Source organism: Rhea americana, unplaced genomic scaffold (genome assembly GCF_003343005.1).
Source record: "Rhea americana isolate MKP2758 unplaced genomic scaffold, rheAme1 scaffold_151, whole genome shotgun sequence".
In the NCBI taxonomy this organism is placed as follows: domain Eukaryota; kingdom Metazoa; phylum Chordata; class Aves; order Rheiformes; family Rheidae; genus Rhea; species Rhea americana.
The window spans coordinates 2000386-2026510 of record NW_028185606.1 but is presented as its reverse complement, the minus strand read 5'-3'; the positions used below and the strand labels follow the sequence as shown (position 1 = coordinate 2026510).

Here is a 26125-nt window from a genome sequence, read left to right as displayed (position 1 = left end):
GCTTTGTCACAGGCTTTGAGTTGTAAGTCCTGCAGGAGACTTTTGTCTTTAATCAAATTCTAGACATTGTTAATCAGCTCTTGAACATGAAGTTGCCTCTTTTTAATGCAAAGGTCATCAATGAAACCTGTCCCTTTTGAAAGAAACTCACTGTTTTAATATTCTACCTGAATTAGTAGTTGCAGACAGCGTACTGGCTTTGAATGGGAAGAGTTGTCCACAGAGAATATCTTGAAATTCAGTAAGGACAGATGTGTGGTCCTGCATGTGCGAAGGAAGAACCCTTTGTAGTGACACAGGCTGGGGAGCGGCTCTGCCAGAAAGGCCTCGGGGGTCCTGGAGGCCTGGTGGAAGGCAAGCTGAACTTGAACTAGCAGTGTTTCCCAGTTATGATTGCATCAAACTGTTTGAAAACACTAGGGTCTGACCCAAGGATGCGCAGAGGCATCCATAAGGGAAGAGGAAAATATGGTAGGGTTGTTTTCTCTGTTTGTTCTAGATCAACTCTTTTTATCCTGAATCTTGTTGCATTTCATGTTTGATTTCAGTCTCTGATTTCGGACTCAAATATGTGATGGTAGTGTTGGCAATTTTGATGGTTAGAAACTAACCAAGTTACCGTGTTAGATATTCAGGGGGAGGACAAACACCTTTAAAACATGGACTCAGAGTTTCATGAAGGTACTGTCACTCTTTGGGGTGCAAGTGTGGGATATAGCCTGCAGCAGCTTTCCTGGCCAGTACAGTATAGACTGCCAGGCAAAGAGGACAGCTTGTGCTGGTAAGTAGAGGTCTGTCTGACCCCTCACTTTGCTCTATGGATGATGGTAGCCAAGGATGACACTGATGAGCTTGCTTAGGTTCTTTAGTTAGTGCCCTATGCTATATTTTATTTATCCAATTTGCTCCAGTTGATGTAACTTACATGCAGTCCTCTGTTTTTTTTTTTAACTTGCTTCAACATGGTGTGGAGGCAACTGGATCATGTCTGCTGTGGATTCAGGATTTCATGGACAAGAGTATGTCAGCCTGTTTGTACTCCTCCTTGCCAGCCAGCAAGCCACCTCACCTCTTTTCCTGTGACCTTGCACTTAATGCATCATCTTGTAGTTCCTGCTTGGTCCCCAATGCATTGATGTTTCAAAATGATCTGTTGTTCAAAAAACTACTAGAAACTGATGTCAGGCCAAGAATAACATTGATAGACTCAAATAGTAACACTGTGCTCACCTGCTCTTCAAAAATGTAATAAAAATTTCTAGGTACTAGCTTTGCCTAAGGGCCATGTGGACTGCTAAGCTAAGTGGAGCCAGGTTAAGGTAGCCCACTATCCTCACCCAACCGAGCAGATACAGTGGACAGTTAAAGATCGGAAGGCAGAGCAAGGACTCCTCTTTGGGTGAGTAAGTGAGGAGGGATGGTATGTGTTCTTACTGTCAACCTCACTTGCACAGCTCCCAGAGAGCTGTTGGCCTGTGTTGCCCCTCTCCAGTAGCACTGTCACACAGGCAGATTAACACAGCTTTTTGGCAAGTATTTGACATGCAGCTTTACCGCCCCTGCTACAAAAGTCTTTCCGAAGAGAATTGAGCTCAGAACACTTCCAGCACAGTTTCTTTCATGTGTTACTTTCTAACCCTCAGTGTATAACTTGTGAACAGTCTCATCCTGTGGCCCCACATCACTGTACCAGGCACACTACATGCAAGGGCTGTTCTGTCTGTGCAGCTCAAACCTTCCTGACTGGTGTCATCACCCAGAGAAAGGACAGTTAATTTTCCAGCCCTGACGAGGTCTGTACCACTGGCAGCAGGTTGGTGGTTTGATTTGCAGCAAGGATAACCATGCTGTCTTGAACTTGGATTAAAAACTAAGAGGGTCCAACTGTTCCAACTGTCTGAGTTAATGCTGAAGTTTTGACTCTAATAATCTGTAGGACTTGAAGAGGCTGAGTGTCCATGAGAGAGAAACATGATTTATAACAGAATATCTTGTGCCTCCCGTGACTTCAGGAGCTGTTGTTGCCAGTAGGAACTGAACTAATATTTTTATTTGCCACTTTTTCTTAGCAGTGGTAGTCACTTAAAATTGCAGTACTAGCCTGTTTATCCGTACAGTGATATTGCAAGCACCATAGTTGCTAATTTTTTCTGAGGCAATGGTTCGGACACTACAATAGAGGCAAATGTTGATTTATTTTGATGTAGTTGAAAGTGTATTGTTCTGAAACTAATAGTGATAATTACTTTTGAGAATGGCTTGATTGTTGAAACTTAGCTGGAATTTTTTCTTTTTTGCCAGATTGCTAGTCATAGGGCATGTTTCATCCAAGGCATGACAAACTTTATTGCCTTTGAGAACTTTAGACTTGGAAATGTTGCTGAGTGGATAGCCCTGGAGACAGCAGCCCTTTATTTGTGCCAGAGCTTTGTCTCCTCAATGTCTTTTAAAAATTCCATGGGGATGTGAATTTACCTACTACATGACAACACCGTTGCAGCTTGGGCTGTTAAATACAATTTGTCCTCTAACAGCTTTTTTGGGGGTAGATTTGGAGATTTCTCCATGTTCTGATTCATAGGTCTCACTTCTATCCGGAGGCTGTTAGCTGCCAGAGTCTTCTGGGATGAGGTTTTTTGAGGGAGCACCACTCTGTGAGGAGTAGGATGTTGAACACTTGCTTTTAAGGGCAGACCTGCAGTTTAGCTATCTCCCAGTGTCTTCTGCTAGTCAGTGTTTTGGGCTTGGTGAAACAACTCTTTGATCAACAAGACAGAGCTGTTTCCCAGTGACTCTCTTTCTCTGAGGCTGTGTGACCCAAGATTTTTGTTTTCTTTGTCAGTGAAATTACCTTTCAGTTGTGAACTTGGGGATTTCTCTTGCTTTTCTTCCCTGCAAATAGCTCCTTACTGATACAATATGTGCATGTGTGAGTGTGCACGTGTGTGCAAAGCTGAATGGAGAAAAATCTCCTGGCTGAGATAAGGAAGGAGCTGGGCCTAACTTGACAACAGTGCTGAAGCTTCCCCTCTCCCTCCCCAGACTATAGCAAACCCTGGCACATCTCCCCATTGAGCTCCTCTGAAGTAGAAGCATCAGCATGGGATTTGCCAAGGGAAAAGGTTATGTGCCTGTCCTGGCTCTGTGGGAGTTGTGTGATTTCTTTGAAGGCTGCAGTGTTCTCAAGACTAGCCTGGGCCAGGCAAGTGGTATGGTAAGATGAACTCTGATAGTGGGTACTGTCATCTGTGCTCAGTTTTTGTGATACCTAGTTGCAGTGCTGTCCCCCGTATGTTGTGTAACGAGAGCATGCAGCTCCAGTAATGGCCAGAAACACAGAGCCGCTTCCACGATTCTGTGATATTTTAAGAACTTTACAGAATCACAGAATGGGTAAGGTTGGAAGGGACCTCTGGAGATCATCGAGTCCAACCTCCCTGCTCAAGCAGAGTCACCTAGAGCATGTTAGACAGGGTTGCATCCAGGCAGGGTTTGAATATCTCCAGAGAAGGAGACTCCACCACCTCTCTGGGCAACCTGTTCCAGTGCTCCGTCACTCTCACGGTGAAGAAATTCCTCCTTGTGTTCAGGCAGAACTTTCTGTGGTTCAGTTTTTGCCCGTTGTCTCTTGTCCTGTCACACGGGGCAACTGAAAAGATCTTAGCCCCATCCCCGTGACACCCTCCCTTCAGATACTTGTAGATATTGATAAGATCCATCAGTCTTCTCTCCTCCAGGCTAAAGAGGCCCAGCTCTCGCAGCCGTTCCTCATAGGGCAGGTGCTCTAGCTGTCTGATCATCTTTGTAGCCCTACGCTGGACTCCAGTAGCTCCATGTCTCTGTTGCACTGAGGAGCCCAGAACTGGACACAGTACTTGGAGATGAGGCCTCACCGGGGCTGAGTAGAGGGGCAGGATCACCTCCCTCAACCTGCTGGCAACAGTCTTCCTAATGCACCCAAGGATACCCCTTAATACCCAAGGATTTAGGAGGCTGTCATTCATTGACTACGCAGCCCAGGTGTAGGAAGAAAGGAGACCATCACCACTGAAATGGCCTATAGGCCTAGCTGTGGGAGGACCACCCAAATGGCCTGAAACAAGGATTTGGTGGATGATCTGAAATCCATAAAATATATGAAGCAAACTTGACTTGTCACAGTGTTATACCAAGTCAGCAACAGAGCAGTTATTAGCTGCAAGAAGACAACCTTCATTCACTTGTCACTTTTTCATTATTTATGATTTTAATAAATGGAAGTAAATGTTTCACAAACAAATATCCTATCATTAAGTGATCCCATTCTTCTAATTATAAATAAACTTAAAATCTGAATTCTCAGTTCTCTTTTAATTTAAAATAGGTTAAATTCCGTAGGCGTGATACCTTCCAGTTGCACAAACTAGAAAGAGTTTGTTTATGCTCTAATTCTGAATTGTAGGTGCATATAATGATTTTGGGCTGAGGTCTTTTTCTGAAATGGCTTAAGTAATTCCGGGGTTTGGGATGTGGCACCTTTCTCCCTTCTGCACACCATCCCTTGACTGTGGGGTAGGCTGGAGGATGCTGTGAGAAGTGCCTTGGGGTCTTTGGAGCTGGAGGGCAGCAATAAAGAAAGCCACAGTGAATAGGGGCACCTTTTCTATGCGCTTCCTTTAGGGACATTTTAAGTGGATTCACATTTCACATAGTCCTTGCTACGGTTCTGTCAAGACTCCTGGTAATACTAGATAAAAGGATTGTAAGTTCTCAGTGGAACTTGCTGAGGGGTGGATACATAGGCTATGTCCCATGGTGGGGCTGTTCCCACAGATCTCTGCTGCCTTGGCAGGAGAAATGAGCAGCCCTTTAGATTGAGGGAATTTGCCATGGCCATATGAGCTGCCAGGTCTGTTAGTGTGCAAACACCCAGTGCCAGGGAACTGGAGGCTGGAAAGGAGCAGCTGGGAAGTGACTCAGCTCACTTGCTCTATAACCTGAAGATCTGAGGCTCCCAGGCAGAGGTGAGCTGGTGGCTCTTTTGGAAGCATTTTCCATGCGACTGCTGCCAGAGACACGGATAAGCGTATTGTGTTTGAGTTTGCAAAACTCTACTGACTAACTCCTAGAAAAAGAACACTCTTTAGATGCTGCTGCTGCCTGGGAGGATGGCAGAGACTGTAGTTGAAGCAGGTAGCATTCTTCTCCCCGAAGGTCTGAGGCCAAGTGTTGGCTGTTTTAGTAGAATATAGTGCCTTCACAAGGCTTCTCAGCAGCCTTTGTGTCAAGAAACAGCAAGAAAGCAAGTTGCATCCCTCTGAGTTTGAGCCTTGCTGCTTGCTGGCTAAAGCAGGGGGGCGTGAAGGAGGTGCCAGTCCTGGCACATGTTATGCATTTCTGCCTTCCCTGCCACCTCTGTGCTTGAATAGCCCATACAGAGAGCAGCTGTGAGGGTCCATGCTAATTGCAAGCTGCAAATTGGAGGGGATGGGCTCCCTAGACCCTAGCTGTAATTATCCATACTGTAGAGCGAGCTGCCAGCACAGTGTTCCTGCCCTCCCCCTAGCTGTGTGGTAGCAGGGGACTCCTTTCAGTGTCACTGTGGAGCCTCCCATCCTGGCATGTGTGATTCCCAGGCCTCAGGATGAGGCAGTACAGTGTGAGTGCTTGGAGCCAGGCTGGGCAGCATTAGCAGAGGACTTGCAGAACAGAATATCGAACAGAACAAACTCTTTGTGCTTCTAGATACATAGCCTTTGTGCCTAACTTATCCTGGACCACTCATCCCATGTCATTCTCCATCCCATTCTTTCCACAGGATGAACTAATCAGATTTGGAGGGATGTGACTCAGAGTCGGGAAGGAGAATTTACCATAAGAGCATGGTAAATTCTGTGTCCACTCAGGTCCGTGACAAAGCTGCTATGATTCCTGTGAGAAAGGATCAGGCCTCTAAAGCAAGGAGTGGTGTGCAGCATTGCCTAGGCTAAGGGAGCAGTTTGTGAGGAAGTGAAGTTCTGCTGGACTCCTGTACAATGACTTGCATATCTGTGGAGTTGCACTGAGTTCTGCCAGAAGTTGGATGTGCCTCTAAGAAACAGGTTCTGTCTGAGTTTGAGTCATTTACCAGCTGGGAAAAGGCGAAGAAGGTCAGGAACACTACTTCTGCAGTACCTTGAGAGGTCTTGTAGGCCAGGGCAAATGGGCAAACTCCTGAGGGAGTTAATAGGTTCTTCTCATGCTTGCTCCTTACACCTGAATCTTCTGTTAATAGGGTTCTTTGTGCTCTTATTTTCTCCAGGGCAGCCACTGACCACAGTGTTGATAATACCACAGCAATCCTTAAAGAGTGGCTGAAGAACGTGCAGAACCTCTATCACTATGTGGAGTGGAGGCCAATGGAGGACCCCTTGTGAGTACTGCAGTGGGAGCTGACCGGAGCTATTAGGAGTATATGTCAAACTTTCTAGGTTTTCTGGTTGCAAACCAGGGCATGTATTAAACTTTTTTGCATTAGAATGCAATTTTTGCAGGGCCTGTCGCACTAGGACTCTGGTAGAGCATATAGAAGGGTCTCTGACCCCCTTGCTCTGTAGCAATTTGTACAGAACTTTTGAGCAGAGAGTTTCTATTCAGTTGTTTAGCATCTGCAGCTGCTGGTTGCGTGGTAAACAGATCACATCAAAAGCTTCAGGGAATAAAAAACGACATTCTTTATTTGCAAGGGAGCAGAGAATCATAGCCTATTCCCATAGTTTATGTGAAAACTATGTCCCTGGCATCAAATGTTTAATAAGTTCTGAGCCAGAGAATTAGATTTAATTAAGGATAGCCTTATGCCTTTACATGACTTGCAGGGTCATTACTTTGAAATACGCTATTAGATTTAAGGAGAATCCTCTGTTAAGGAATGAAGGATGACACCTATTTGTATGCAGAATTTCAAAGCAGAAGAATGAAATATGTTTTTTTTTTTTAAATCATCATTGTTATTTAAGATCAACTGTTCTTTTTTGTTCTGTTTTCTGTTTCTCCGATCAATGAAATGTATATCAGTTTCCCCTTTTTTTGGGCTTACTTGCATTTTCAAGGTCCCTAATGCAGTGGTAGAGTATTTATCCTGCAAACCAACAGGGAATACTTGTTTAACTGAATTGTTTTTTAAATCCTTACATTGAAATTCTGTTTTTTTAATGTTATTGAACTTGACTTTTTTACATTTTGTAAAAAGTTTCTGAAATCTTTAGCTCTTTTGCTGATTTATGCTGGCACTATTTCTGCAGGTTTATCAGAGATAAACCTGAATGTTTATCTCACATAAGGATCTGTCCCTAAGTTTTCTTCCATCCCTGTTATGAAAATTTTGCTTTTAGACCTGATTCTGAAAACAGATATATTCACATAACTTTGCTCACGTGGGCCCTTGGGACTGGGTGTTTTTGTAGATTTAAAAGCTGGTATCAAGATGTCTTAAGTTATTAATAATGCTTCAAATCCTGAAGGAATCCGAAGTAGTGTTTCTTCTTTGCATCCCCATCTGTGTTGATTCTGCTGGGCTTTAAGAAGCCTTATTCATAGTCTTAAACTTAAAGCCTGCCAGAAGACAGAGGACTTTCTACCAGAGAGTCAGATGAGGTAAATCAGCTTCAGTTTATTCCAGTGGGGTAACCCCTGCTTACGTCATGTGGGGGCCTGGCCTGCTGCACAAGCTGCTGTTTTTGTTAGTGCTATTTTGCTTGTGGCCACTTGGCAGGAAATGCTGCTGTGTTGTTTCTTCTCCAGTGCTCTGGGTACGCATGCCAGCATGAGGGTTGGAATCTGTTTCTCTCAGAACCTGCCTTTCATTTTTTGCTCTCCTGGGTTGCCTCAGGTGACCCTAACTCTGTTTTTCTTTTGACTTGAAGGCAGCAAGGGAACATGATGACTCTTTTTGACTACATTAGTAGGGATCAGATTGGTGCAGTCACTGGTTCTTGTTTTTTCTTTGCTAGGTCTTACCCAGAAGAAATTGGACCAAAACATTGGCCAAGCTCCCGATTTACCCATGTCATGAAACTCCGACAGGCTGCCCTTCGTGCTGCACGAGAGAAGTGGTCGGACTATGTCTTGGTAGGTCTGAGGGAAATAAATCAAAATTTGATTTATTAACTCTCTCTAGGCGAAAGCTTCCTAGGTAGTCACTGGAACTGGGGCTATTTCTTCTCCATCTATAGAAAAAGCTCTCTGTTTGCAGTGAGATGCCTTGTGCCGTTTCTTGGTCTGACGAGCACGAAAATTTGGAGCTGTGGGTAAGTCCCTGAGTTTCTCCACAGGCTTTCTCCACAGAGTTTGGGGCTCAGGCTTGGGAGCTGCGTTTGACAAGGCTGAATATAGTCCTGGTGGTGGGTAGGTGCCCTGCAAAGAGTCCCATAAATTAAAACCCAACCTGTTATTGATAAAATTTGAGGGGAATATTCAGCAGATGTGGGAAGGTGCATGCCTTTGGTCACTGCAGCAGCAGTTAATGGTGGTGTTCTCAGCTTCTGAACAAGATGAGGCTTTGTGGCCTGTTTTTTTAATAGCTCTTCGTGATCGTCTTGGCAGAAAAAGCTTTTCCTAAATTTTGGATAACATAATTTTCTCTTACAACTTCCTTGCTCCAGTTTTGTAGTAACATTCTGTTGGGTCAGAGGGAAACTCTGCATCTTTTCCAATCTTACAACTGTACTGTTAGGGGTGCCACTCCTGGGTTTACTTCTAAGGGGCATTTTTCCTGTGATCAAAACCTCCAGCTCAGTGGGTTTTTCTACCATCATCTCATGTCTCTGACCACCTTGTTCCCAAGAAAGCATATAGTTTTGTCTAATGATGAATTTCTTTTTCTCTTTCCCTCTCCTTTCTCTAGTTCATTGATGCAGATAATTTACTGACCAACCCACAAACCCTGAACCTGATGATAGCAGAAAACAAAACACTGGTAGCACCAATGCTCGAGTCTCGCTCTCTCTATTCTAACTTCTGGTGTGGCATCACCCCCCAGGCAAGTGACCTCGTGAACAGTGCCGGGCAGCTGCGCGAGCTGTATGTTTTCAAAGGCCTTCTTGCCTGTGAAGCAGTGGGTGTGTTTTCTGTTTTGTGGTCTCTCCCAGCTGCTTTTATAGTGTGGTCTGCTCCCCTTTCTGAAATGAAGCTGCTCTGTTTCTGAGGCATGCAGAGGTAGTATCACGTAGCATTGATAGTCGTGTCACTCACTTGCCTGAACTTGCATCTCTCTTAGAAGTGGGATACCAGATCTTGTGCTGGTATATTTGGGAAAGGACCGTATGTTTTTAGGGAATCTAGGGGTAAGAGAGAAGAGAAAATTGCATCCTGTGAATGTTTGATTTTCAAGCTTTGTGTTCTAATGGTATGGTTCTAGGTATGAGCAAAGCTGCACATGTTCTGCATTGAGTTTGCAGGCGTGTAAATGAAATTTGCTTCCTCATCTGAGATTCTTCACTTGAAAAAGCTGAATCTGGAGGAAGCTGAGCTTGCTCGAATGATGCTGTTCCTAATCAAAAGTCCTGGAAAATGATAAAATTCCACTAAATACATAAGAAAATATCAATATACTCACAGTCACACCAGTATTTATTTGAGGTGGTTCCATATGCTTCTGTAATCTGAATGGGGTTGAAGTGCTTGGTACATATTTTTAAACTGACTTTCTTCTATATTGACACCAACCTGTGAAGAATTTGCTTTTCCTTGTGCAGCTCCCCCCACACAAACAAGGTTTATTGTAGTGGAGTAATGCCCTTTGCATGGAAGAACGTGTGTGTGTGCTGGGGTACTTGTGTAAAGGGTACTGGTGTAAACAACAGAAGAGCTGAGCTTAGAAAATAGAATTGCATGTTTGTATTTTCAAGCCCCAATACCGTGGGAGGTACAAAATATGAAAATATTGTGCATAGTAGAAATAGCATTATTTTTAGAGCTAGTGTGACTCTGAGCTATCACTTTACAAGCTAATCTATATAATCTTGTCTATAAAAGGATTTTAGTATGATGCTCAGTTATATAGAGTGGCAGGTATATTTCCACAAGTCATTTTTTGCCTTTTTTCACTATTTTATTTGAAATGATTTGACTAAACCGTAGATGGCCTTTCCAAAACCTTCAGTCTGGGACAGGGACTCTAGATAATGCTTTTGTCTCCCAGCCCACAGGTAAACCTCAGTAAGAGATAAGTAGTTTTTTGATCTGTTCTTTGATCTACGGCCATCGTATATTTTGTTACCCTTTAGAAGGCAAGATCCTAAGCTGTATGTCTTCTAGGACAGCAAGAGTTTTTTATTTTCTTGGAAATTCACCCTTTGCTGCCCATGTTTGCCTTAGAAAGCTTTTTCTTTCCTTCCTAGATTGTTGTCTGTCTGTCTTCTTAAAGAGAAGCTTACTGTACTGCATATGCAAATATGTTTAAGCCTGAGCTGCACATATATCTGTGAGCTTTCCTGGGGCTTGCAAATATGAGTACTTTAAGAGTGATTCCACAGTCCTGCCCTCCCCTACACTCTTGTTTTATTCCAGAGACCTAACCACATTACTAGTTGTTCATTTTGTAATTAATCCTGGAGTGAAACAAGGAGCAAACTCCGTTCCCCCCTTCTTCTATTTACCTGCTTTAAAATGTCACTGTCCCAGTATTGCCAAGAGCATAAGTAGGACTGCAGGTGGAATAAAAATGTAACAGCTGTATCGAGTCAGGCCAAAGGTCTGTCTGATAGCAGTGATTTCTAGCAGATGCCTAGGGAATAGTAGAAAAACACAACAAGTATGTAAGTGAATGATACTTCCCCAAAATATTTTTCTATCCTCCAGCATCTCATTTTCTGGGACTTCTTGAGATTGATTTTTGTGTTTAAAGCTTTAAGTGAAGTTTTCTTCATAGAAACTGCTATTTGGACCCTTTTTTGACACCCACGCTGTCCTGTGGCATGAAGTTCCTCAGCTCAGACTAATTGAGTAAAAATAACAGGAAAATATCTTGAACCTTCCAAATTCTTTGGAGTTAAATGTATAGAAAAGAAAAGATGGTAGTGGTAGGCGGGGATTATTTGCTTGTTTCAATTATTGTTTTAAAATGGGGACGTAAACTTCATAGTGAGGGCATTTTTCTTTATGTTTTTAAGGTTAAGTACTGAACCAGTCAGGTTCTACACTGCTGTAAATTAGGATTGCTCCACAGACTGTAGTGGATCTCTGCCTGTGTGCACCAGCCTCGGCGCTGGCCCTTAATGTTAACTTCTGCAGTAATAAGTTTCCATCATTACCAGTATTAGCTGAGAGAAAGGGAAAAAAAATAGCAGCAAATACATTTTGCAGATTTGGGGCGAAAAGCTGCTCAAACAACAACAAAAAGTTTCTACTTTGTTTTTATTTTTTCTTTTATTTGCTTTTGTTTCTGAGCTCTCAGTCCCACAGCTTCAAGCTGCTCCCAGCCTTGCTGTCCCTGGGGGTTTGGGGAGGGAATAACAGCTGGAACACACCCTGAAACACAGCCTCTGGTGCTGAGCAACAACAAGCCAAACCCAGCTCCAGATAGCCTGACATTTAGATGTCATGAGGCTAACCTTAGGAAAGCATGGCAGCGGTGTTGACAAGTTGGCGTCTTTCCTGATTACATGTGACTTATGTACAGCAAAAAGCCCCAAATCCTGTAGTGAGTGGCTGGAGGAAGAAAATCAAGTTTCCAGCATTGTTCACCTGTGGGCATTCTTGAATGTTTATTGAAGGTTGACTATCTTAACTCTTCTGTCAGCTGGAAACCTAATATGGTGTCTATCTGCTCACTTCTCTTCATTAATGTCAGACTGGCTGTGTTTGAGACGTAGTCCTTACAATATGTTCAGAAGGTATTTGAAGGCAGGAGGGGGGATCAGCAGATACACAGACAAGCAGATGCACTGTATGATTGCATGCACCACACTTGCAGAGAACCAAGGTAAAGTGGTTCTGCAGAGATTAGCTCAGCTTTTGTTGCTACGGTACTCATGGAAAATGTATCATTTATTATTTTAACTTATTTTAGTGACTCATCATTTCTGTAAAGACCAGAATCTGCTCTGAATTGAACTCTCGGCTGTGTTCAGATGTCTAATTGGTGCATTAGGACTTCATATCTGGAGGAATTTAGGGTATTTATTTTCCAAATGGATAACTTCAGATGTATTGCACCTGCAAAACCAGCTGTAAGCCACGCCATGTGGGTGATGCACCCACAGTGTTGGAAGGCTAACAAAGCTTGTGGTTACAGTGAAATTAGCTGACTTGAAGTGCTTCCCCCAGAAAGACTCTGTGGGGAGAGCTCAGGAGTGGGTATTAAAGCTGCCTGCCCACAGGGCAAAACTTCCAGCTAGTCCCTGGGATGGAGGAAGTAGCAACTCTTACACTGTTGATGAAAGCTGGCATGTTGCCTTCACTGCAGTGAAGCAAATGCTTGCTAAAATGATGGTCAGCATTAATTTACAGGTCCTCTTCTGTGAGACACTGTGTCCTTCATGCCTGTCAAATGTGGAGGATGTTACATGGGCTCAGCACCTTCTGGCATCAGACCTGAGAATCTGTGTGCAAAAAAAAAAGGGGGGGAGAGGTTTCATGAATAGGAGAAAATAGTCCGAGGTTTGAAGCTTTATTGCAAGGGATTTTTGCAGGGGAAAGGCTTGGGTCTCCAAGGACTGCTAAAAAGACAAAGGGTCCAGCTGTAACTTCTGTGACAGTGATTGTTTTTAAGCATTTGCTTCAGTCCTTTCCCAACATTTCAGAATCTGAGAACTAGGCACTGACCCCTCTTTGCTGTGGGCTGAGGGCAAGAGTTTTTGCTAGGGAGAACCTGTGAAGCCTCTTGTAACAAGTGTCCCACTTACTGTGTTTGCAGGGCTATTACAAAAGGACCCTGGATTATCCCCTGATTCGGGAATGGAAGAGGACAGGCTGTTTTGCTGTCCCAATGATTCATTCCACATTCCTCATCGACCTGAGGAAAGAGGCCTCCACCAAGCTGATGTTCTATCCACCCCACCAGGACTATACCTGGAGCTTTGATGATATCATTGTCTTCGCCTTCTCCAGTCGCCAAGCAGGTATGTCCATTGCCTCCTCCAGGGAGGATTCACCAGCAGAGACACGCAGCTTTTCAGTTCCAGTTTATAGGTCAAAGGCCATGTGTGGACTTCAACCCTGAGTTAACGTACGGTTCCCTTTCCTTTTTCTAGTCCAGTCAGGGATAACCAGCAGCAAACAAGAAATTGGCCCTGTAGTTTGGAATCACAGCTAGCTTTAAAGGACTTGGGAACTATTCTTGGGATAAGGGCAGTGTTTTAGAGACAAAATGTCTGGTTCTGTTCATCCACCCTTAATCTATATCAAGATAAGAAAACTGTGAACACAGGTGAATGCTGTGAGAGTGAAGGGCATTCTGAAGACTGCTGGGAATGCATCTGAAATTGCCACTTCCAGGAGACTCCATTAAGAGGTGGAGGAGGGCAAGAAACTTTAGGTGTGATAGCGCTCATGAGGAATAAAAAACAAGTTGTTTACATAGCACTGATGAGGCCTTGGTTCATGGTATCTCAGCAAAAAAATGTCTGCAGGGTTTTTTTTGAAAGCAAAATCAGTTTAACTTTCAGATGAATGACGTAAAGTCAGGCTGGATGGGCTGTGCTGAGAGGAGGAAATCTCTGCCAGGCCAGGGTGCATTAGAGCTGGTGTGTGAGGGGTTAAATCACTGCATACTTGACATTGTATCATGCGTGCTTTTGGAGAGCTGGTCAAGCATGACCCTTGGGGCACAGCAAAGGGCAAGTGTGTGCTACTGACTGATACTGGGATTGCTGTCTGGTATGTGGTGTGAGGATTTCAGTTAGATCTGAAATATAAAAGTCAGGGTCTTCGGGGGCTAAACCACAAACTCAGCATCACCTTCCATTGTCTGGAAAAGTTATTTGTGGGTCCTGTGAGTGATGTACAGCTCATACTATCCATCTCCTTTTTGCAAAAGAGGCAAAGTTAAGGTGGGAAGGAAGAGGGACAGACAAGAGGAGAGAAGCTGAAGTGAAGCACTGTAGCTTGTCACTGGCAGTCACTTCTGGAGAAGAGACAGAGCGAGCAGACTACCTTTCCCATTTCCAGACCAGCACAACAGCCACCATCTCTTTGCAGCTTCACTTTTAGTGATCTTGCTGGTTTGAAGCTCCTGGCAACACTGCAAAAGACAGTGTTGTCTTGGCAGACTAAGCAGGTCTTTTTAAAACTCAACTACAACAGGGTGAGAGGATATAAAGTGAGAAAGGTAAATCATAGTCAGAGGAGAGGCAGCGAGAGCTGAAATTATAAGCCTTAGGAGGCAGAGGAAGGTAGAGGAGGTGAGATGTGAACTTGCAAGACCTTTAGGGTCTAAGTGACTTTCAGAATCAGGATGTTGGTATGTTGGCTCTAGACAAGAACAGAGGTGGAAGTTTGGATAGCACAGCAAGTTCCTTCAGGTCTATCTGCACTGTTGGTTCTCTTCTGAAAGCTCTCCCAGAAACGTAGGACCCAGCAAGTGCTATAGCTGCATTGTATTAACTCCAGCTGCTTATGAAATACTTCAGAGATTTGAATCCACCTTTTTTCCTTTGTATCCTAGCACTCTAACTTTCTCTGATGCTGACCTATGGCATGAACAGTTTTGTTTCAGCAGTCCAGCCCACTGGTGTCAGTTTGCTGACTTGTGTCCTGGGCTTAGTTTTGTCACTCAGGATAAAAGTATGACATACGAGTTCATAAATGTGAAAAATGGTTGGATTTAGAGATAAACTTCTCTTTAGAGTAATTCATTTACTTCCATGAAGTCACAGTAGTGTTGGCTTGTGTCCAGGCCAAATACCACGCTTACTGTCTCAGATCAAACCATCAGTCTTCAACAGTGAATCCTGCTGCTTGAACCAACTGTTAAAGGATGCTCCAGAGAGACCCTCTCGAGTCTGCTCAGAGGAAACAGATGCTCCCTTAGTGGGAGTACTGATTTTGAGTGAAACTTGGTGCAAGTGTTTTGTTGAGTAAGGGCCTAGATACTGAAGTGAGCTTTCTCCTCATCTTCCTTCCATCTGCCTGAGAAGGTCTTATAGGTACAGCTGAGAGCAGAGGAAGGTGTACAAGCCCCTTGCACTTGCAAGGTAGCATTCAGCTCCTCAGCTTCCAGTTGAGCTGAGGCTGAAGACCTGGAGCCAGCCAGCAGGAAGCTCAAATCACAGGAATGTGGAGGATATTTATGTTACCTAAGTATGGCTCTGGATTTTTTGGCGTGTGGTTGTCAGTCCTGGTAACTGCCTTACAAAGACTGATGATGATAATACAAGTACTTCTAGTTTTTTCTGGCAGTAGTTGTTTTTATTGTAAAAACTAAGAGCTGCAGAGTGAATCCCCTTCCCCACAAAACTTTACCATTTTAAGGTAGCTTTTATCCCAGAAAGAACAGAAGTATTGGCAGGAATCTGCACGGATTAAGTGTGTTTAAGCCAGCGGAAGATAAGACGAGAGATCAGTGAGCCAGATAAGATTAGTTGATTAGATCAGTGCCAAATCCATTAATGTCAGCAGGTAGTATTTTTTATTCTGTCGTTTACCTTAATTACAGCTGACAGCTGAATGTGGTTTGGCAAGTAGTGTAGCCAGCAATTTACTTGCAGAACTTAAAATGGCAGAAACACCAGCATCATTAACACAGACAATTTTGACCTGCTAAAAATACCAGGGATTAGGGGGAGTAATGCATGAAAGCAGTGACAAGCCAGGTAGCGTCTGCTTTGCTTTTCATTTATTTTCTGAGGAGAGGGAGGTGGTTGAGCGTGTTTCTTAAAAAAAAAAATAAACAAAAATAATTTTTAAAAAAAGGCTTTCAGATTTTGGAGTTTGTTTTTGTTTTTTAATTGGCACTGTGAATTTTATGGGTTCTAGCACAATCTTTCAAATTGTGCCCAATGAACCAAGGCCCTTACCAGAGCTCAATGAGAACAGTTTTTGTCTCTTAGATTCCCTGGAAGTAGTTTCTGAACTTGTTACATGATGTGACACTAGGCCCAGTGCTGGTCTTGTTTTCATTGATAACAAGAGCAAACTTGAGCAGTCAAGTGCTTGATCACAAGTTGCTGGGGCATCCCCAGTGAATGACCTGAATAGTGAACTGGTTTCCGCCTGGCACAGGGATCTGTTCCGAGAAGAGGCTTTGTGTTTTCTCTTCATGCCATCACACTCTTCTCTTTTGCACCTCAGATGCAGCTCCTTGAGCAGTTTGCAAAAACCTTTGAGAAAAAGGAAGTCACATTATAATTTCTATTTGAAAGCATCTTTTCTCATTGCTAGTATCTCTCTAGGATTTTCCTCTCATCTCCAAGGCACTGTAAAAACTAGTCCTGAAGAGGGAAGAACCTCATCTGGTAGTAGACATAGCACTTCCAAAATGGTTGTCATACATATTCCTCAAGCTCTTTGCCAACAAAGGTGAAAATATCTTGTCTTCCATTTTCCAGCCCAAGTGAATAGAAACAGGAAGATGCTTGACTGCAAAAGTTGGAGTGAATCCCCTGCTAGGCTAGTAACAGAGCCTTGTAGCTATAGTGATGCTCTGGGCTTTGTGATAACCTCCTGCATGATCCCAGGAGAGCTGAACTGCCTGAGCCCACATTTGGCCAACGATGTGCTTTTGAAAACAGGGGATCAGACTTGGCTCTTCTGAGCTGGTAGAGTCATTTCATATTTATTCTATGTGACAGAGAAGCCCTGGCAGAACTCAGACAAAAGCCTCCATCACCTCTAGCCATGCTGGGTTAGTTTGAATTTTTTCCTCTTTGAGGTTGCCTGATCAGGCAGATGTCTGTGCACCCCTCTTTGTCAAGCATGCGGGGCCTGGTCTGGGCCTCCTCTCCCTGCAGGGAATGGGGTCTCTGATAGGCGAAAGGGAAGCAATCCTGAACCACTTACAGCCCTTGCAGGTTTGTAGTAAATGCAGACTTTCTGTGTTGTGAGGGAGAGTACTGCCCACTCATGAGTGGAAATGCCTGCACCCTTCTCCCTGAGCTCTGAAATCTGCATGTTTCTCCCACCTTTGGGTCCTTTTTCCCTCCTCTCTCTGGTTTGCAGGCTGTTGCTGAGCCCTGGGTCTGTACCAGGAGAGAGGCTCCAGGCCACAGGATTGCTGCTGTTTCTCCTTCAGCACAGCTACAGATAGAAGTCCTTTCTGCTCCTCTGCCAGCTGTTTCATTAAATGAGGCTGGCTCACTCAGAGAGGGAAAAGCTGTAAGGATCATTCCCTGCTTTTGGCTCTAGGTTTGTGGAGGGATTGTGTCAAGTGACGTGCCAGGTCTGAGCAGTACAGGTGGGATTTTGAGGATTAGAGATTTCTGTGGTTCTGTAGTTATCTGCAACAGTCCTACTGTATGTGCCAGATGCTGCTTTTGGTAAGGCTAGTTCTGCCCTCTGCTGTAGGATTGTTTTTATAGCATGAGATTTCAGAAGGTAGAAAGCAAAAGCTGAAAAAGACTCCTCTGGACTAAGAGGTGTGCCTTTCCTAGGAAAAAACTGATTGCAGTTAGAAAATGCCTGCTGTTAGGGAGCAAGCAGAAATGTGTTTCATAGGAGAGGCCAGATTCTGCCAGCCAGATAAAATAGAAAATGGTACTGTGATGTTTTTGAAGTGCTTGCTTGTGAAGCAGTACGTCCTGGGAGTGAGGTCCTGGTATAAATTTGTGGCTGTGTAAGAGCAAAGCAGTAAAAATCCGCTGCTAAGAGACCTCACTTCTGTTTTTACTTGATCCCCAGGAATTCAGATGTTCATCTGCAACCGTGAACACTATGGTTTCCTTCCCATGCCTCTGAAATCGCACCAGACCCTGCAAGAAGAGACTGAGAACTTTGTGCACACACTAATTGAGGCCATGAGTAAGTCACTGTGCCCTGCTGCAGTGGGAGTGCCCTTACTAATGTTTATAGAGCTCTCTCCTGCCAGCAGCCCAGCTTGTTCCCCCTGCAAGTCCAGGATTGTTTACAACCTGATCTGACTGATGTCATAACTGTTTTGATATGCAGGTTTTTATTTTCCACTGTTTTTCTCCCTAGGGGTGCAGTCACCTTAAGGACAGATCAACCCCATACAGAAAGTCCCTCAATTTCTCCAAATCAAATTAAAAAAAAAAAAGAAAAAAGCATCTGTAGTATGTAAATGATGCTGCAGAACCTTGACTTTATTGTGAGGTCTCTCTTCTGCACATGGCTGCTAATTTCTGCTTTGTTTTGTTGATGCTTTCTGGTACCTCCTCTACTGCACTGACATCACGTTTCACCTCCCTATCAGGCCCAGTGATAAAAACATGTGTGGATATGTTACTTTAATGTAAGATGCGTTCATGAAGGTGATGCTTGGGATCTCTCATCTCTTTCAGTTGATCGTCCTCCCATTGAACCCTCTCAGTATGTCTCTGTTCCCCCGAAGCACCCTGACAAGATGGGATTTGATGAAGTAAGAAATTTGTTTTGCTATTATTGTCTTAAGTCGCTTAGAGGACCTGGATTCCCCCTGCAGCTGAGCTTTGAGTATAGATCTTTTCATGTAGGTAGCTGTTTCCAACCATGTATCATTTGGATTGGAACTTTTCTGCAGGGAGAAAATAGACATGTTTATTTTGGGAGACCTTCTGCTGAGCTCAGGGGAAGGGGAGGGGAAGGGCTCAGGGAGCACTCTTTCCCCTCTGGCATTTGCTTCTGGGACATGAGGCCAATCAAGTCTATAAGTGCTTAGCACTTTCTCCTGGTACAAGAGCTCTAGTTATCAGTGTTGATTTGTGTGCAAGGGCAGTGTATAGCAAAACTCTGGGTTTTTTGTCTGTTTATAGTGTGGCTAGTTAATCCAGCTTGGAGGGGATGGCAGAACTGAGGTTCTTTAACTTGTGCTGTTTCTCCGAAATCTGACTCTCTAGGGCAACTTTGCCGTCCATCCCTTCTGCAACAAGAGCTGAGACAGCCACTGGAGAACCAGGGGCAGCTAGGGGAGCCAGCACCTGAGTTGGACTTTAGCTCAAGCTGACTGTGCCCATATGTGCTGTTTCCTTTCCTTGCTGTGGCAGCTCTCCCCTCCTCCTGTTGGTTGCCATGTTTTTCTGTTATGGCCGTACGTGAAAATGAACTAGGAGGATGGTGTTGACACTGGTAGTGCTCCAAGACCTTGTAGAAATTCCTCTCTCAAATTCTGCCTCATGTTGTGGAGAGCATGCATTGAGAGAAGATTGGAGAGGGATGTGCTGTGCTTTAATGTTTTGCTCAGAGCCAGAAACCCGTGTGTGCACAGGGCACAATGACTGAGAGAATTATAGTGCCTAGGGAACCTTGTTTTCTTGGCGTATTCTGCTGTATCTTTTATATGGCTTTTATAGTAAAGTCTGAACGATTAGGCTATGTGTGCCTGCGTTTAGAGCACAGGTGCTGTAGGTTTTTTCCATGTTGTCCTTTGTGGTTGCCCTTTATTTATCCAATTTATTATTTTTGCATTTGTACTGAGCTGGAATTTTATCCACTTCTTACAGGGATGAGGTTTTGCTCTGTGGGCTACAAGGTTGCACTTGTCTTTCTGGGACTGAAAGCGGTTCCCTGACCCTCTGCACTTTAACTGCAAGCAAGGGCTTCAGTCCTCTGCCCTCCAGCCAAGGAGTCTATCTTCTCAAGGCTGGACTGAGCCCTGCCCAAACCTTTCCATTCCAGGCCTTGGTTCTGTACTAGGCTTTTTACTCTGGCAGGCGTAGCAGTAGATTTTGAGTGCCTGTAGTAATTACAAAAATGCTCTCATTACTGTGTCCTTATAGTTAGGTGACGGCCCCACTGATAATCTTAAATAACAGGCAGTTGGGCAGTTGCAGCCCTGTGAAGAGACACGTGCTGGCTGGTATATCAGAGATGGAGATAGCCATTTACCCTGTTTGGTAAAAGGGAAAACATCTTAAATATTTGGAAAACATAGACTCTACTGTAACTAGCTACCTCTCAGCTTTCTCTGTCCTTGAAGAGCAACTTTTCCCCATGAACATCCATAAAAAAGATTTTTTAGACTGAGAATAAGCCTGCAAACTTTCAACTCAAAACCAATCCCAATTTTTTTGTCAAATTCTAAACAATCTGAAATGAAAACACACGTGTTATTTTAATAAGATCTGCACTTCCTATGGGGGCCCTGGAGAAGAATGGATTAGGACCCCTTTTTCTCCTCTCCCAGATCAGAAGGCTAATATCTTTTTCTTCAACCCAGATTTTCATGATCAACTTGAAGCGGCGGAAAGACAGGCGGGATCGGATGCTGCGGACTCTCTATGAACAGGAGATTGCAGTCAAGATAGTGGAGGCTGTGGATGGAAAGTGAGTTTCAGCTAAGATTGCTAATATTTCCAAAGAGTGTGTAGTGCTTAGCTGCACTGTCTCCTAAGACACCCTGACCTTGTTTTGGGTGGGGAGAGGTGATACCGTTTTTATTTTCCCATGTAATGCTCTGTTTGGGGCAGTTTTGTTCCATTTTTTTCTACTTTTGAAATAACAAGAGATCCATGGGCATTGTAGTTCAGGTGAAGATGAAAATCTGATGAAAATCATGCCAGTTTCCATGAACAGTAACATTTGCACACAGTTAAAAGGGGTCAGCAGTGAAAGCATTTGGCAACAATTGTCTCCTGGTAAGATCTTCCATGCAAGTGCTATAATGCTGCTGAGATACAGTGTTAAGCCTGATACAGCACCTTCTCAAGTGCACCCTACTCTGAGGTGAGTTAAGACTCTCATATAATGAGAAATCAAGGCACAAAAATTTAGCTCTGGGAGTTGGAAAGAGGCCTGAGGGAGTTGGAAAACTAAATACCATCTAATGGTCTTTAGAACTTGGGTACCCATCAAGACCTCTTAGAGAAAAATTCTAGCAGCTGACAAGCCAATGTCCCACAAGAAGTCATTAGCAGAGTTAAAGATATGATTTGTCTGTGTTCATATCATTCTCTGCCTCGTAGGTTTCTCTAATGCAGTGTATTAGAAAGGGAAACAGCCTGCAAGCAGCAGCGGTAGGGACTGATGTGGTTTCTGCTTCAACACTAGTAGTTCCAAAGCAGCCAGAATCTCAAGCGACAGAAAGCACAGGTGACACCGTATCCTGGGGGTGAACATCTTAGTGGTGTTAAGCGTGCGTGGAGGGGAATGATGATGGAAGGCTGCAGCCTTCTGTAGGTGTTAGTCCTCAGTCATGTCCAATGTTCAACTTGATTTATAAATGTAGATCAAGAAATTAAATTTTCTTCAGGTTGTTGAGTAAAACGAGCACAAGAATTTCTTGAGATGTGCCTCTTCTCTGAAAGCCAGCAGCATTTCCCTTTTTGCTTTTGTGTTTGACTTAAAATTTGCCTTTTTTTTTTTAATGGTGAGAGTTATTCTCTATTTCTCAGAGCACTGAACACAAGTCAGCTCAAAGCTCTCAGCATTGATATGCTTCCTGGTTACCGGGACCCATATTCTTCCAGGCCACTAACCAGGGGAGAGATTGGCTGCTTCCTTAGTCACTATTACATCTGGAAGGAGGTAAGGAGTTTGTGGGTGCTTGGGGTTCATCTGAGAGGGTGCTGTGGGCAAATGCATCAAACAGGTATACAAGTCAGTCTTAAGGCAGAGCATCAAATACAATACAGATTTTCCAAAATGTTAAATATAGCTGTTTTCCTCAGTTTGTAGGGGAGCGACACGTAGGGTTTTTCTTGAACGCAGTGTTCATCTTTTTCTTCTCTGCTTTTGATTTGAAAACAACTTTGAATGATCTCATCAAAATATTTTATGACTACTTTTGCAAACTATCTGATAGCCTACTTAGAGCAAGTTTACTTAGGAAAAAGGCAGGAAGGTTTTGAAGAACAAATGGTGTTACAAACTCCTGATTTCACCCCCCCGACACACACATCTACATCTGTGGTAATACAAGTTCCAGTGACTCTACTGATCATCTTTTTAAAGTTGGTGTATTATAAGCATTCCTGTTAAGAGCAGGGGCCACTGTTACTTGAGCTAAGAGATCTTGGTTGGGTGGTCAGAATCCATAGTTTCTTTGTGTCCCTGGTCACCACTGGAGAGTGACTGAGAGGATCTGGGCTGTGCTGGTCGGAGATGGAGGAGTTGTACAGCCTACATCAATAGGAGGGACTATTGCAAGTGCAGTGTGGTGTAGGCAAGGATTAACACTTAGTACTGAAAGAAGTCTGGGCAGTGGTTGCCCATATGTGACAGTGAGGATTGAAGCTACCCTTTATAGATGCATAAGGACACAACCTCTGCCTGTGGAGATTTTAGTTTTAGCACCTCCCAGCAGAGCAAGGCATTAATACAAACAGCCCAAAGCCAGCAGAAGTGATTTGTTATGAGAAGTCAGACTAGGCTTTTGAGCTTGAAAGTTTTTAAGCACCTGTAGTCAGGTGCTAACATGGGAACTTATTTGCAGTGTGTGTTGTGCATGTACATTCTTTAAGTAGTTAGGATCAGACTTCAGACATGATGGATTGTCCTCCTTCCCAGATTCCAGGGACCGTCTTTCTCTCAACAAAGAGGCTTTTCAGGATAGCAGCCTTGATATCAAATGCTGCTGCACACTCCTTGGAGGAGGTCACTGCCATGGTTATGCTGTGTGGCAGCTCATGGGTTCCAGATGGAGGGTTTCTCTAGGTGGTACAACACCGTATTGTGGATGCTCAGCCCACAGGGTATTTTCATGCCTGTTCTCACTGGCTCTTGCAGTCTGTCGCAGCTGAGATGTGAACTGGAGAGTGATTCTCCTGCTGCGCTGTCTGTGTGGTTCAGAAAGCAGTACCAGGTCAGGGTGACCTCCAGCCTATGCTACAGGCTGGCAAAGGGAATCCATGTGCTTCTTGATCAGTGGATCACAAAAGATCAGCTGCAGTTACCAGACAAGAGATTCTCTGTGGGTTGATTCTCTGCCCATCTAGTTATAGATGATCCACAGTAGATGGCATTGCGTTGAATGGCCTTGCTGCCCCAGCAGTTTCTGGGTGCAGAGTGTGGCCCAGGTAAGCCACTGTTAACACTTTTGAACTCTCTTGTTTCAGGTGGTGAGCAGAGAACTGGAGAAGACACTTGTTATTGAGGATGATGTTCGCTTTGAACACCAGTTTAAAAGGAAGCTCATGAAGTTAATGGATGACATTGAACAAGCGCAGCTAGACTGGGAGCTTATGTAAGTAACTGTGACCTCTTGGCCACCTGGGAACTCCTGGGCCTGCAGGGGGCTTCAGCGGTAGCTACTGTGTCAGGATAGAAGGCAGGGTTAATATTGAATGCCAGGAAAGGTGACAGATGTCTTGGTGGGTTCTACCTCTCAGGACAAATCTGCCTCTGACACTGGAATGACCAAGCTGTAAGTGGTACCCGCAGGATTTGGGAGGAGAGCCTTTGTGGGCAGCTTTGGTTGATCTTAACAATGTCCAAAAATGCTTCTATGACCAAGGAACTGAGGCAGCCCAGTGCTGAGGCTTGGGCCATGGCATCTTAGCTCCCTTATGAAGTCTTTTGCAGCTATACATCACCCATAGGGTTAAGATATGGGTGTGTCAGAGTGGTGCAAGCCAGAGATCTGTGAGCTGGGTTGTGAATTACTTCTTGGATTGCCCCCTTTGCCCTTACCCTTGTTGAAACTGTCTTGTGGTCCTAATCACTGCAGATACTCTTTGGTTCCGATTTCCATGATCTTTTCACCCTTTCAGCTACATTGGCCGGAAAAGAATGCAGGTACAGCAGCCTGAGAAAGCAGTTCCCAATGTCATGAACCTGGTGGAAGCTGATTATTCGTACTGGACCCTGGGGTATGCAATCTCTTTCCAAGGAGCTCAGAAACTCATCGGAGCAGAGCCTTTCAGCAAGATGCTGCCTGTAGATGAATTTCTGCCAGTCATGTACAACAAGCACCCTGTGTAAGTAGAATGCCTTTGTTGCTCAGGCTGGCACGAACCAGGTCTTGCCGAATGATCTTCAGTCAGATAGTGTTGGCGTGTCTCGCTTCTGTAGCCCAGCTGGAGGGGGAAACAGAGCTGCTCCTTAGTTGTCTGCCGCAGAGCTCCTAATACAGGTCAGGTGAAGTGACAGGGCTGCTGCTGTGGGGTTGTCCTGCCTGCCTGGTACAGGGCTTGTGAGCTGGCTTTAAGACACTTAGCTATTGCCAGATAACAGAGGCTATGGTTGTATAGGTTGTGTATGGCTGTGGTTGTAAGGCACATGCTTATAACTGTATAGGGTCAGACCTGCTTTAGAGCCATCTCCTCACTTAGGTCATATCTCAACCAACTTGTGTATTCTCAGTGGACTGGCTGATAACCCCAAGCAAAACCAGTGGCACAGATGAGCAGTCACTCCGTTACTGATGGTTTTTCTCCCCTCTTTAGAGCGAAGTACATGGAGTACTACGAGTCCAGAGACTTGAAAGCCTTTTCAGCAGAACCCTTGCTTGTTTATCCCACCCACTACACAGGGCAGCCAGGCTACCTCAGTGACACAGAGACCTCCACAATCTGGGATAATGAGACTGTGTCAACTGACTGGGACAGAACACATTCCTGGAAATCCCGGCAGCAGGGCAAGATCCACAATGATGCCCAGAACAAGGATGCCCTGCCTCCCCAGTCATCTCTCAATGCACCGTCCTCCAGGGATGAGCTATGACTGCCCACTTCCCCCAGGACTCTGTCAACAGCTGAACCTGCCTCACACATTAGGTTTTTACCCTAGAAGCTTGTAGAGTTGTTCATGTGGTCTCCTTTCCCTCTACTTGAAAGGCAAAGCAGGGTGGTTGGACCCACTTGTGTTGTGACTAACCAGGCACTTTTCCAGGACGGGGGAGAGCTGAAGGAGGAAGAACAAGTGTTCCAGACTGACAAGCAAAAGGGGAGAGATCTGAACAAAAGCTCTTGCAAGCTTTTGTTAAAAAAGGAAGAAAAAAAAAGTGATGTCTTTCTACAGTTCCTTGTGTAGAATACTGTATTTATAAAGATTAATATATAGAGGAACTCTGAGGTATACAAGTATTGATACCTTTCTGGATAGCTGTCAGTGGGCTGCTGTGTAACTGTCTTTGCAGGTTTGTAGGGTCTTATAATCCTGTTTACTGAGAGAAACTGCAGGCAAGCATTTGGGTTATTTGATTTTGTTTATTGAATGAATCCCTGTCAAAATCAAAATGGTTTCCAAAAACTTTCAAAGCACTGGAGCAGCGCTCCTCTCCTTTATTGCAGTACTGTAGAAAGCTATTTCTGGCATCCCCTCCATGAATCTCCAGACCTCCTAGAGCCTGTCTGAACAGGCTTGCCAATCCAGAACGGATGTCTTGGCATATCTAAAATCTTGAAAACTAACAAGAGGAAATGGTGCTCCCTTCAGAGAGTGCAGAGATGCAGAGTTAGTCCAAGTCTGTCCTGCTTCGTTCTGCCTCAAATTATTCCTCAGAAAAACAAAGCAAGCCAATCTTTTCCCAGACCTATTTAATTAATCCACAAATATCAGGTGTAGGACTTCTAGAAACTTTCATTTTTACAAGTCTGGTTATGAACTGCTTGACATTATTCTTAAAAAAAACACAAAGCAATGTACAGAAACATTAGTGGTGTCAACTGTACTCAGCAGCCTCAGTACTCTGTGTTTTAGGACGGAAAGACAACTTGTCTTTTGATATTTTTTCATGTGAGGAGCAAACTTGTCTTTTTTTGGATGAGTTCTGATGTATTTGTTATTGGGTAACATGTCAGCAGAATATGCTGTTTATTTGTTTGAAGTGGTTTCCCAGGGGCCGGGTGACCATGGACTACATTGCTTTGGTTTAGCTGACACAGATCTCAAGCTGCAGGGTGTTGTGTGGAGGGGGGGAAGCCCTCCTGGACTAGCAATCTAAAGAGACTGTCGCCTGCTGGCTGATCTGTACAGTTGGGTATGCGTGGGGTTTTTTTTACACATTTGGTTTTGTCTATTTTTAATAATTGCTGATCAGTGTTGTGCTTTCTGCTAAAGAAGTCATGTTATTATCTGTCAGCGGGTCTGATAATACATAGAACCTGATGCAAGATAAGCAGCTGCGTGTCCTTTTTGT

The 26125-nt window shown here is 44.2% G+C and overlaps 1 protein-coding gene across 1 annotated transcript; it reads left to right on the top strand.

Annotated features, from left to right (window-relative positions):
- The first annotated feature begins 659 nt into the window (after window positions 1-659).
- On the top strand, window positions 660-26125 carry COLGALT2 (collagen beta(1-O)galactosyltransferase 2). Its single transcript, XM_085299695.1, has 12 exons — window positions 660-781; window positions 6281-6391; window positions 7971-8088; window positions 8864-8998; window positions 12875-13079; window positions 17794-17913; window positions 18414-18490; window positions 20267-20373; window positions 21441-21573; window positions 23103-23230; window positions 23757-23963; window positions 24432-26125. Exons 1-12 carry the CDS (start codon window positions 660-662, stop codon window positions 24706-24708), a joined length of 1740 nt encoding a protein of 579 aa, XP_085155821.1. The 3' UTR covers window positions 24709-26125.

Excerpts from the sequence above, each read along its gene's own strand:
- COLGALT2 (XM_085299695.1), top strand. The coding sequence starts at position 660 with ATGGACTCAGAGTTTCATGAAGGTACTGTCACTCTTTGGGGTGCAAGT. Across the intron at positions 782-6,280 it reads AAAGAGGACAGCTTGTGCTG|GGCAGCCACTGACCACAGTG; the intron begins GTAAGTAGAGGT and ends TATTTTCTCCAG. Across the intron at positions 23,964-24,431 it reads ATGTACAACAAGCACCCTGT|AGCGAAGTACATGGAGTACT; the intron begins GTAAGTAGAATG and ends TCCCCTCTTTAG.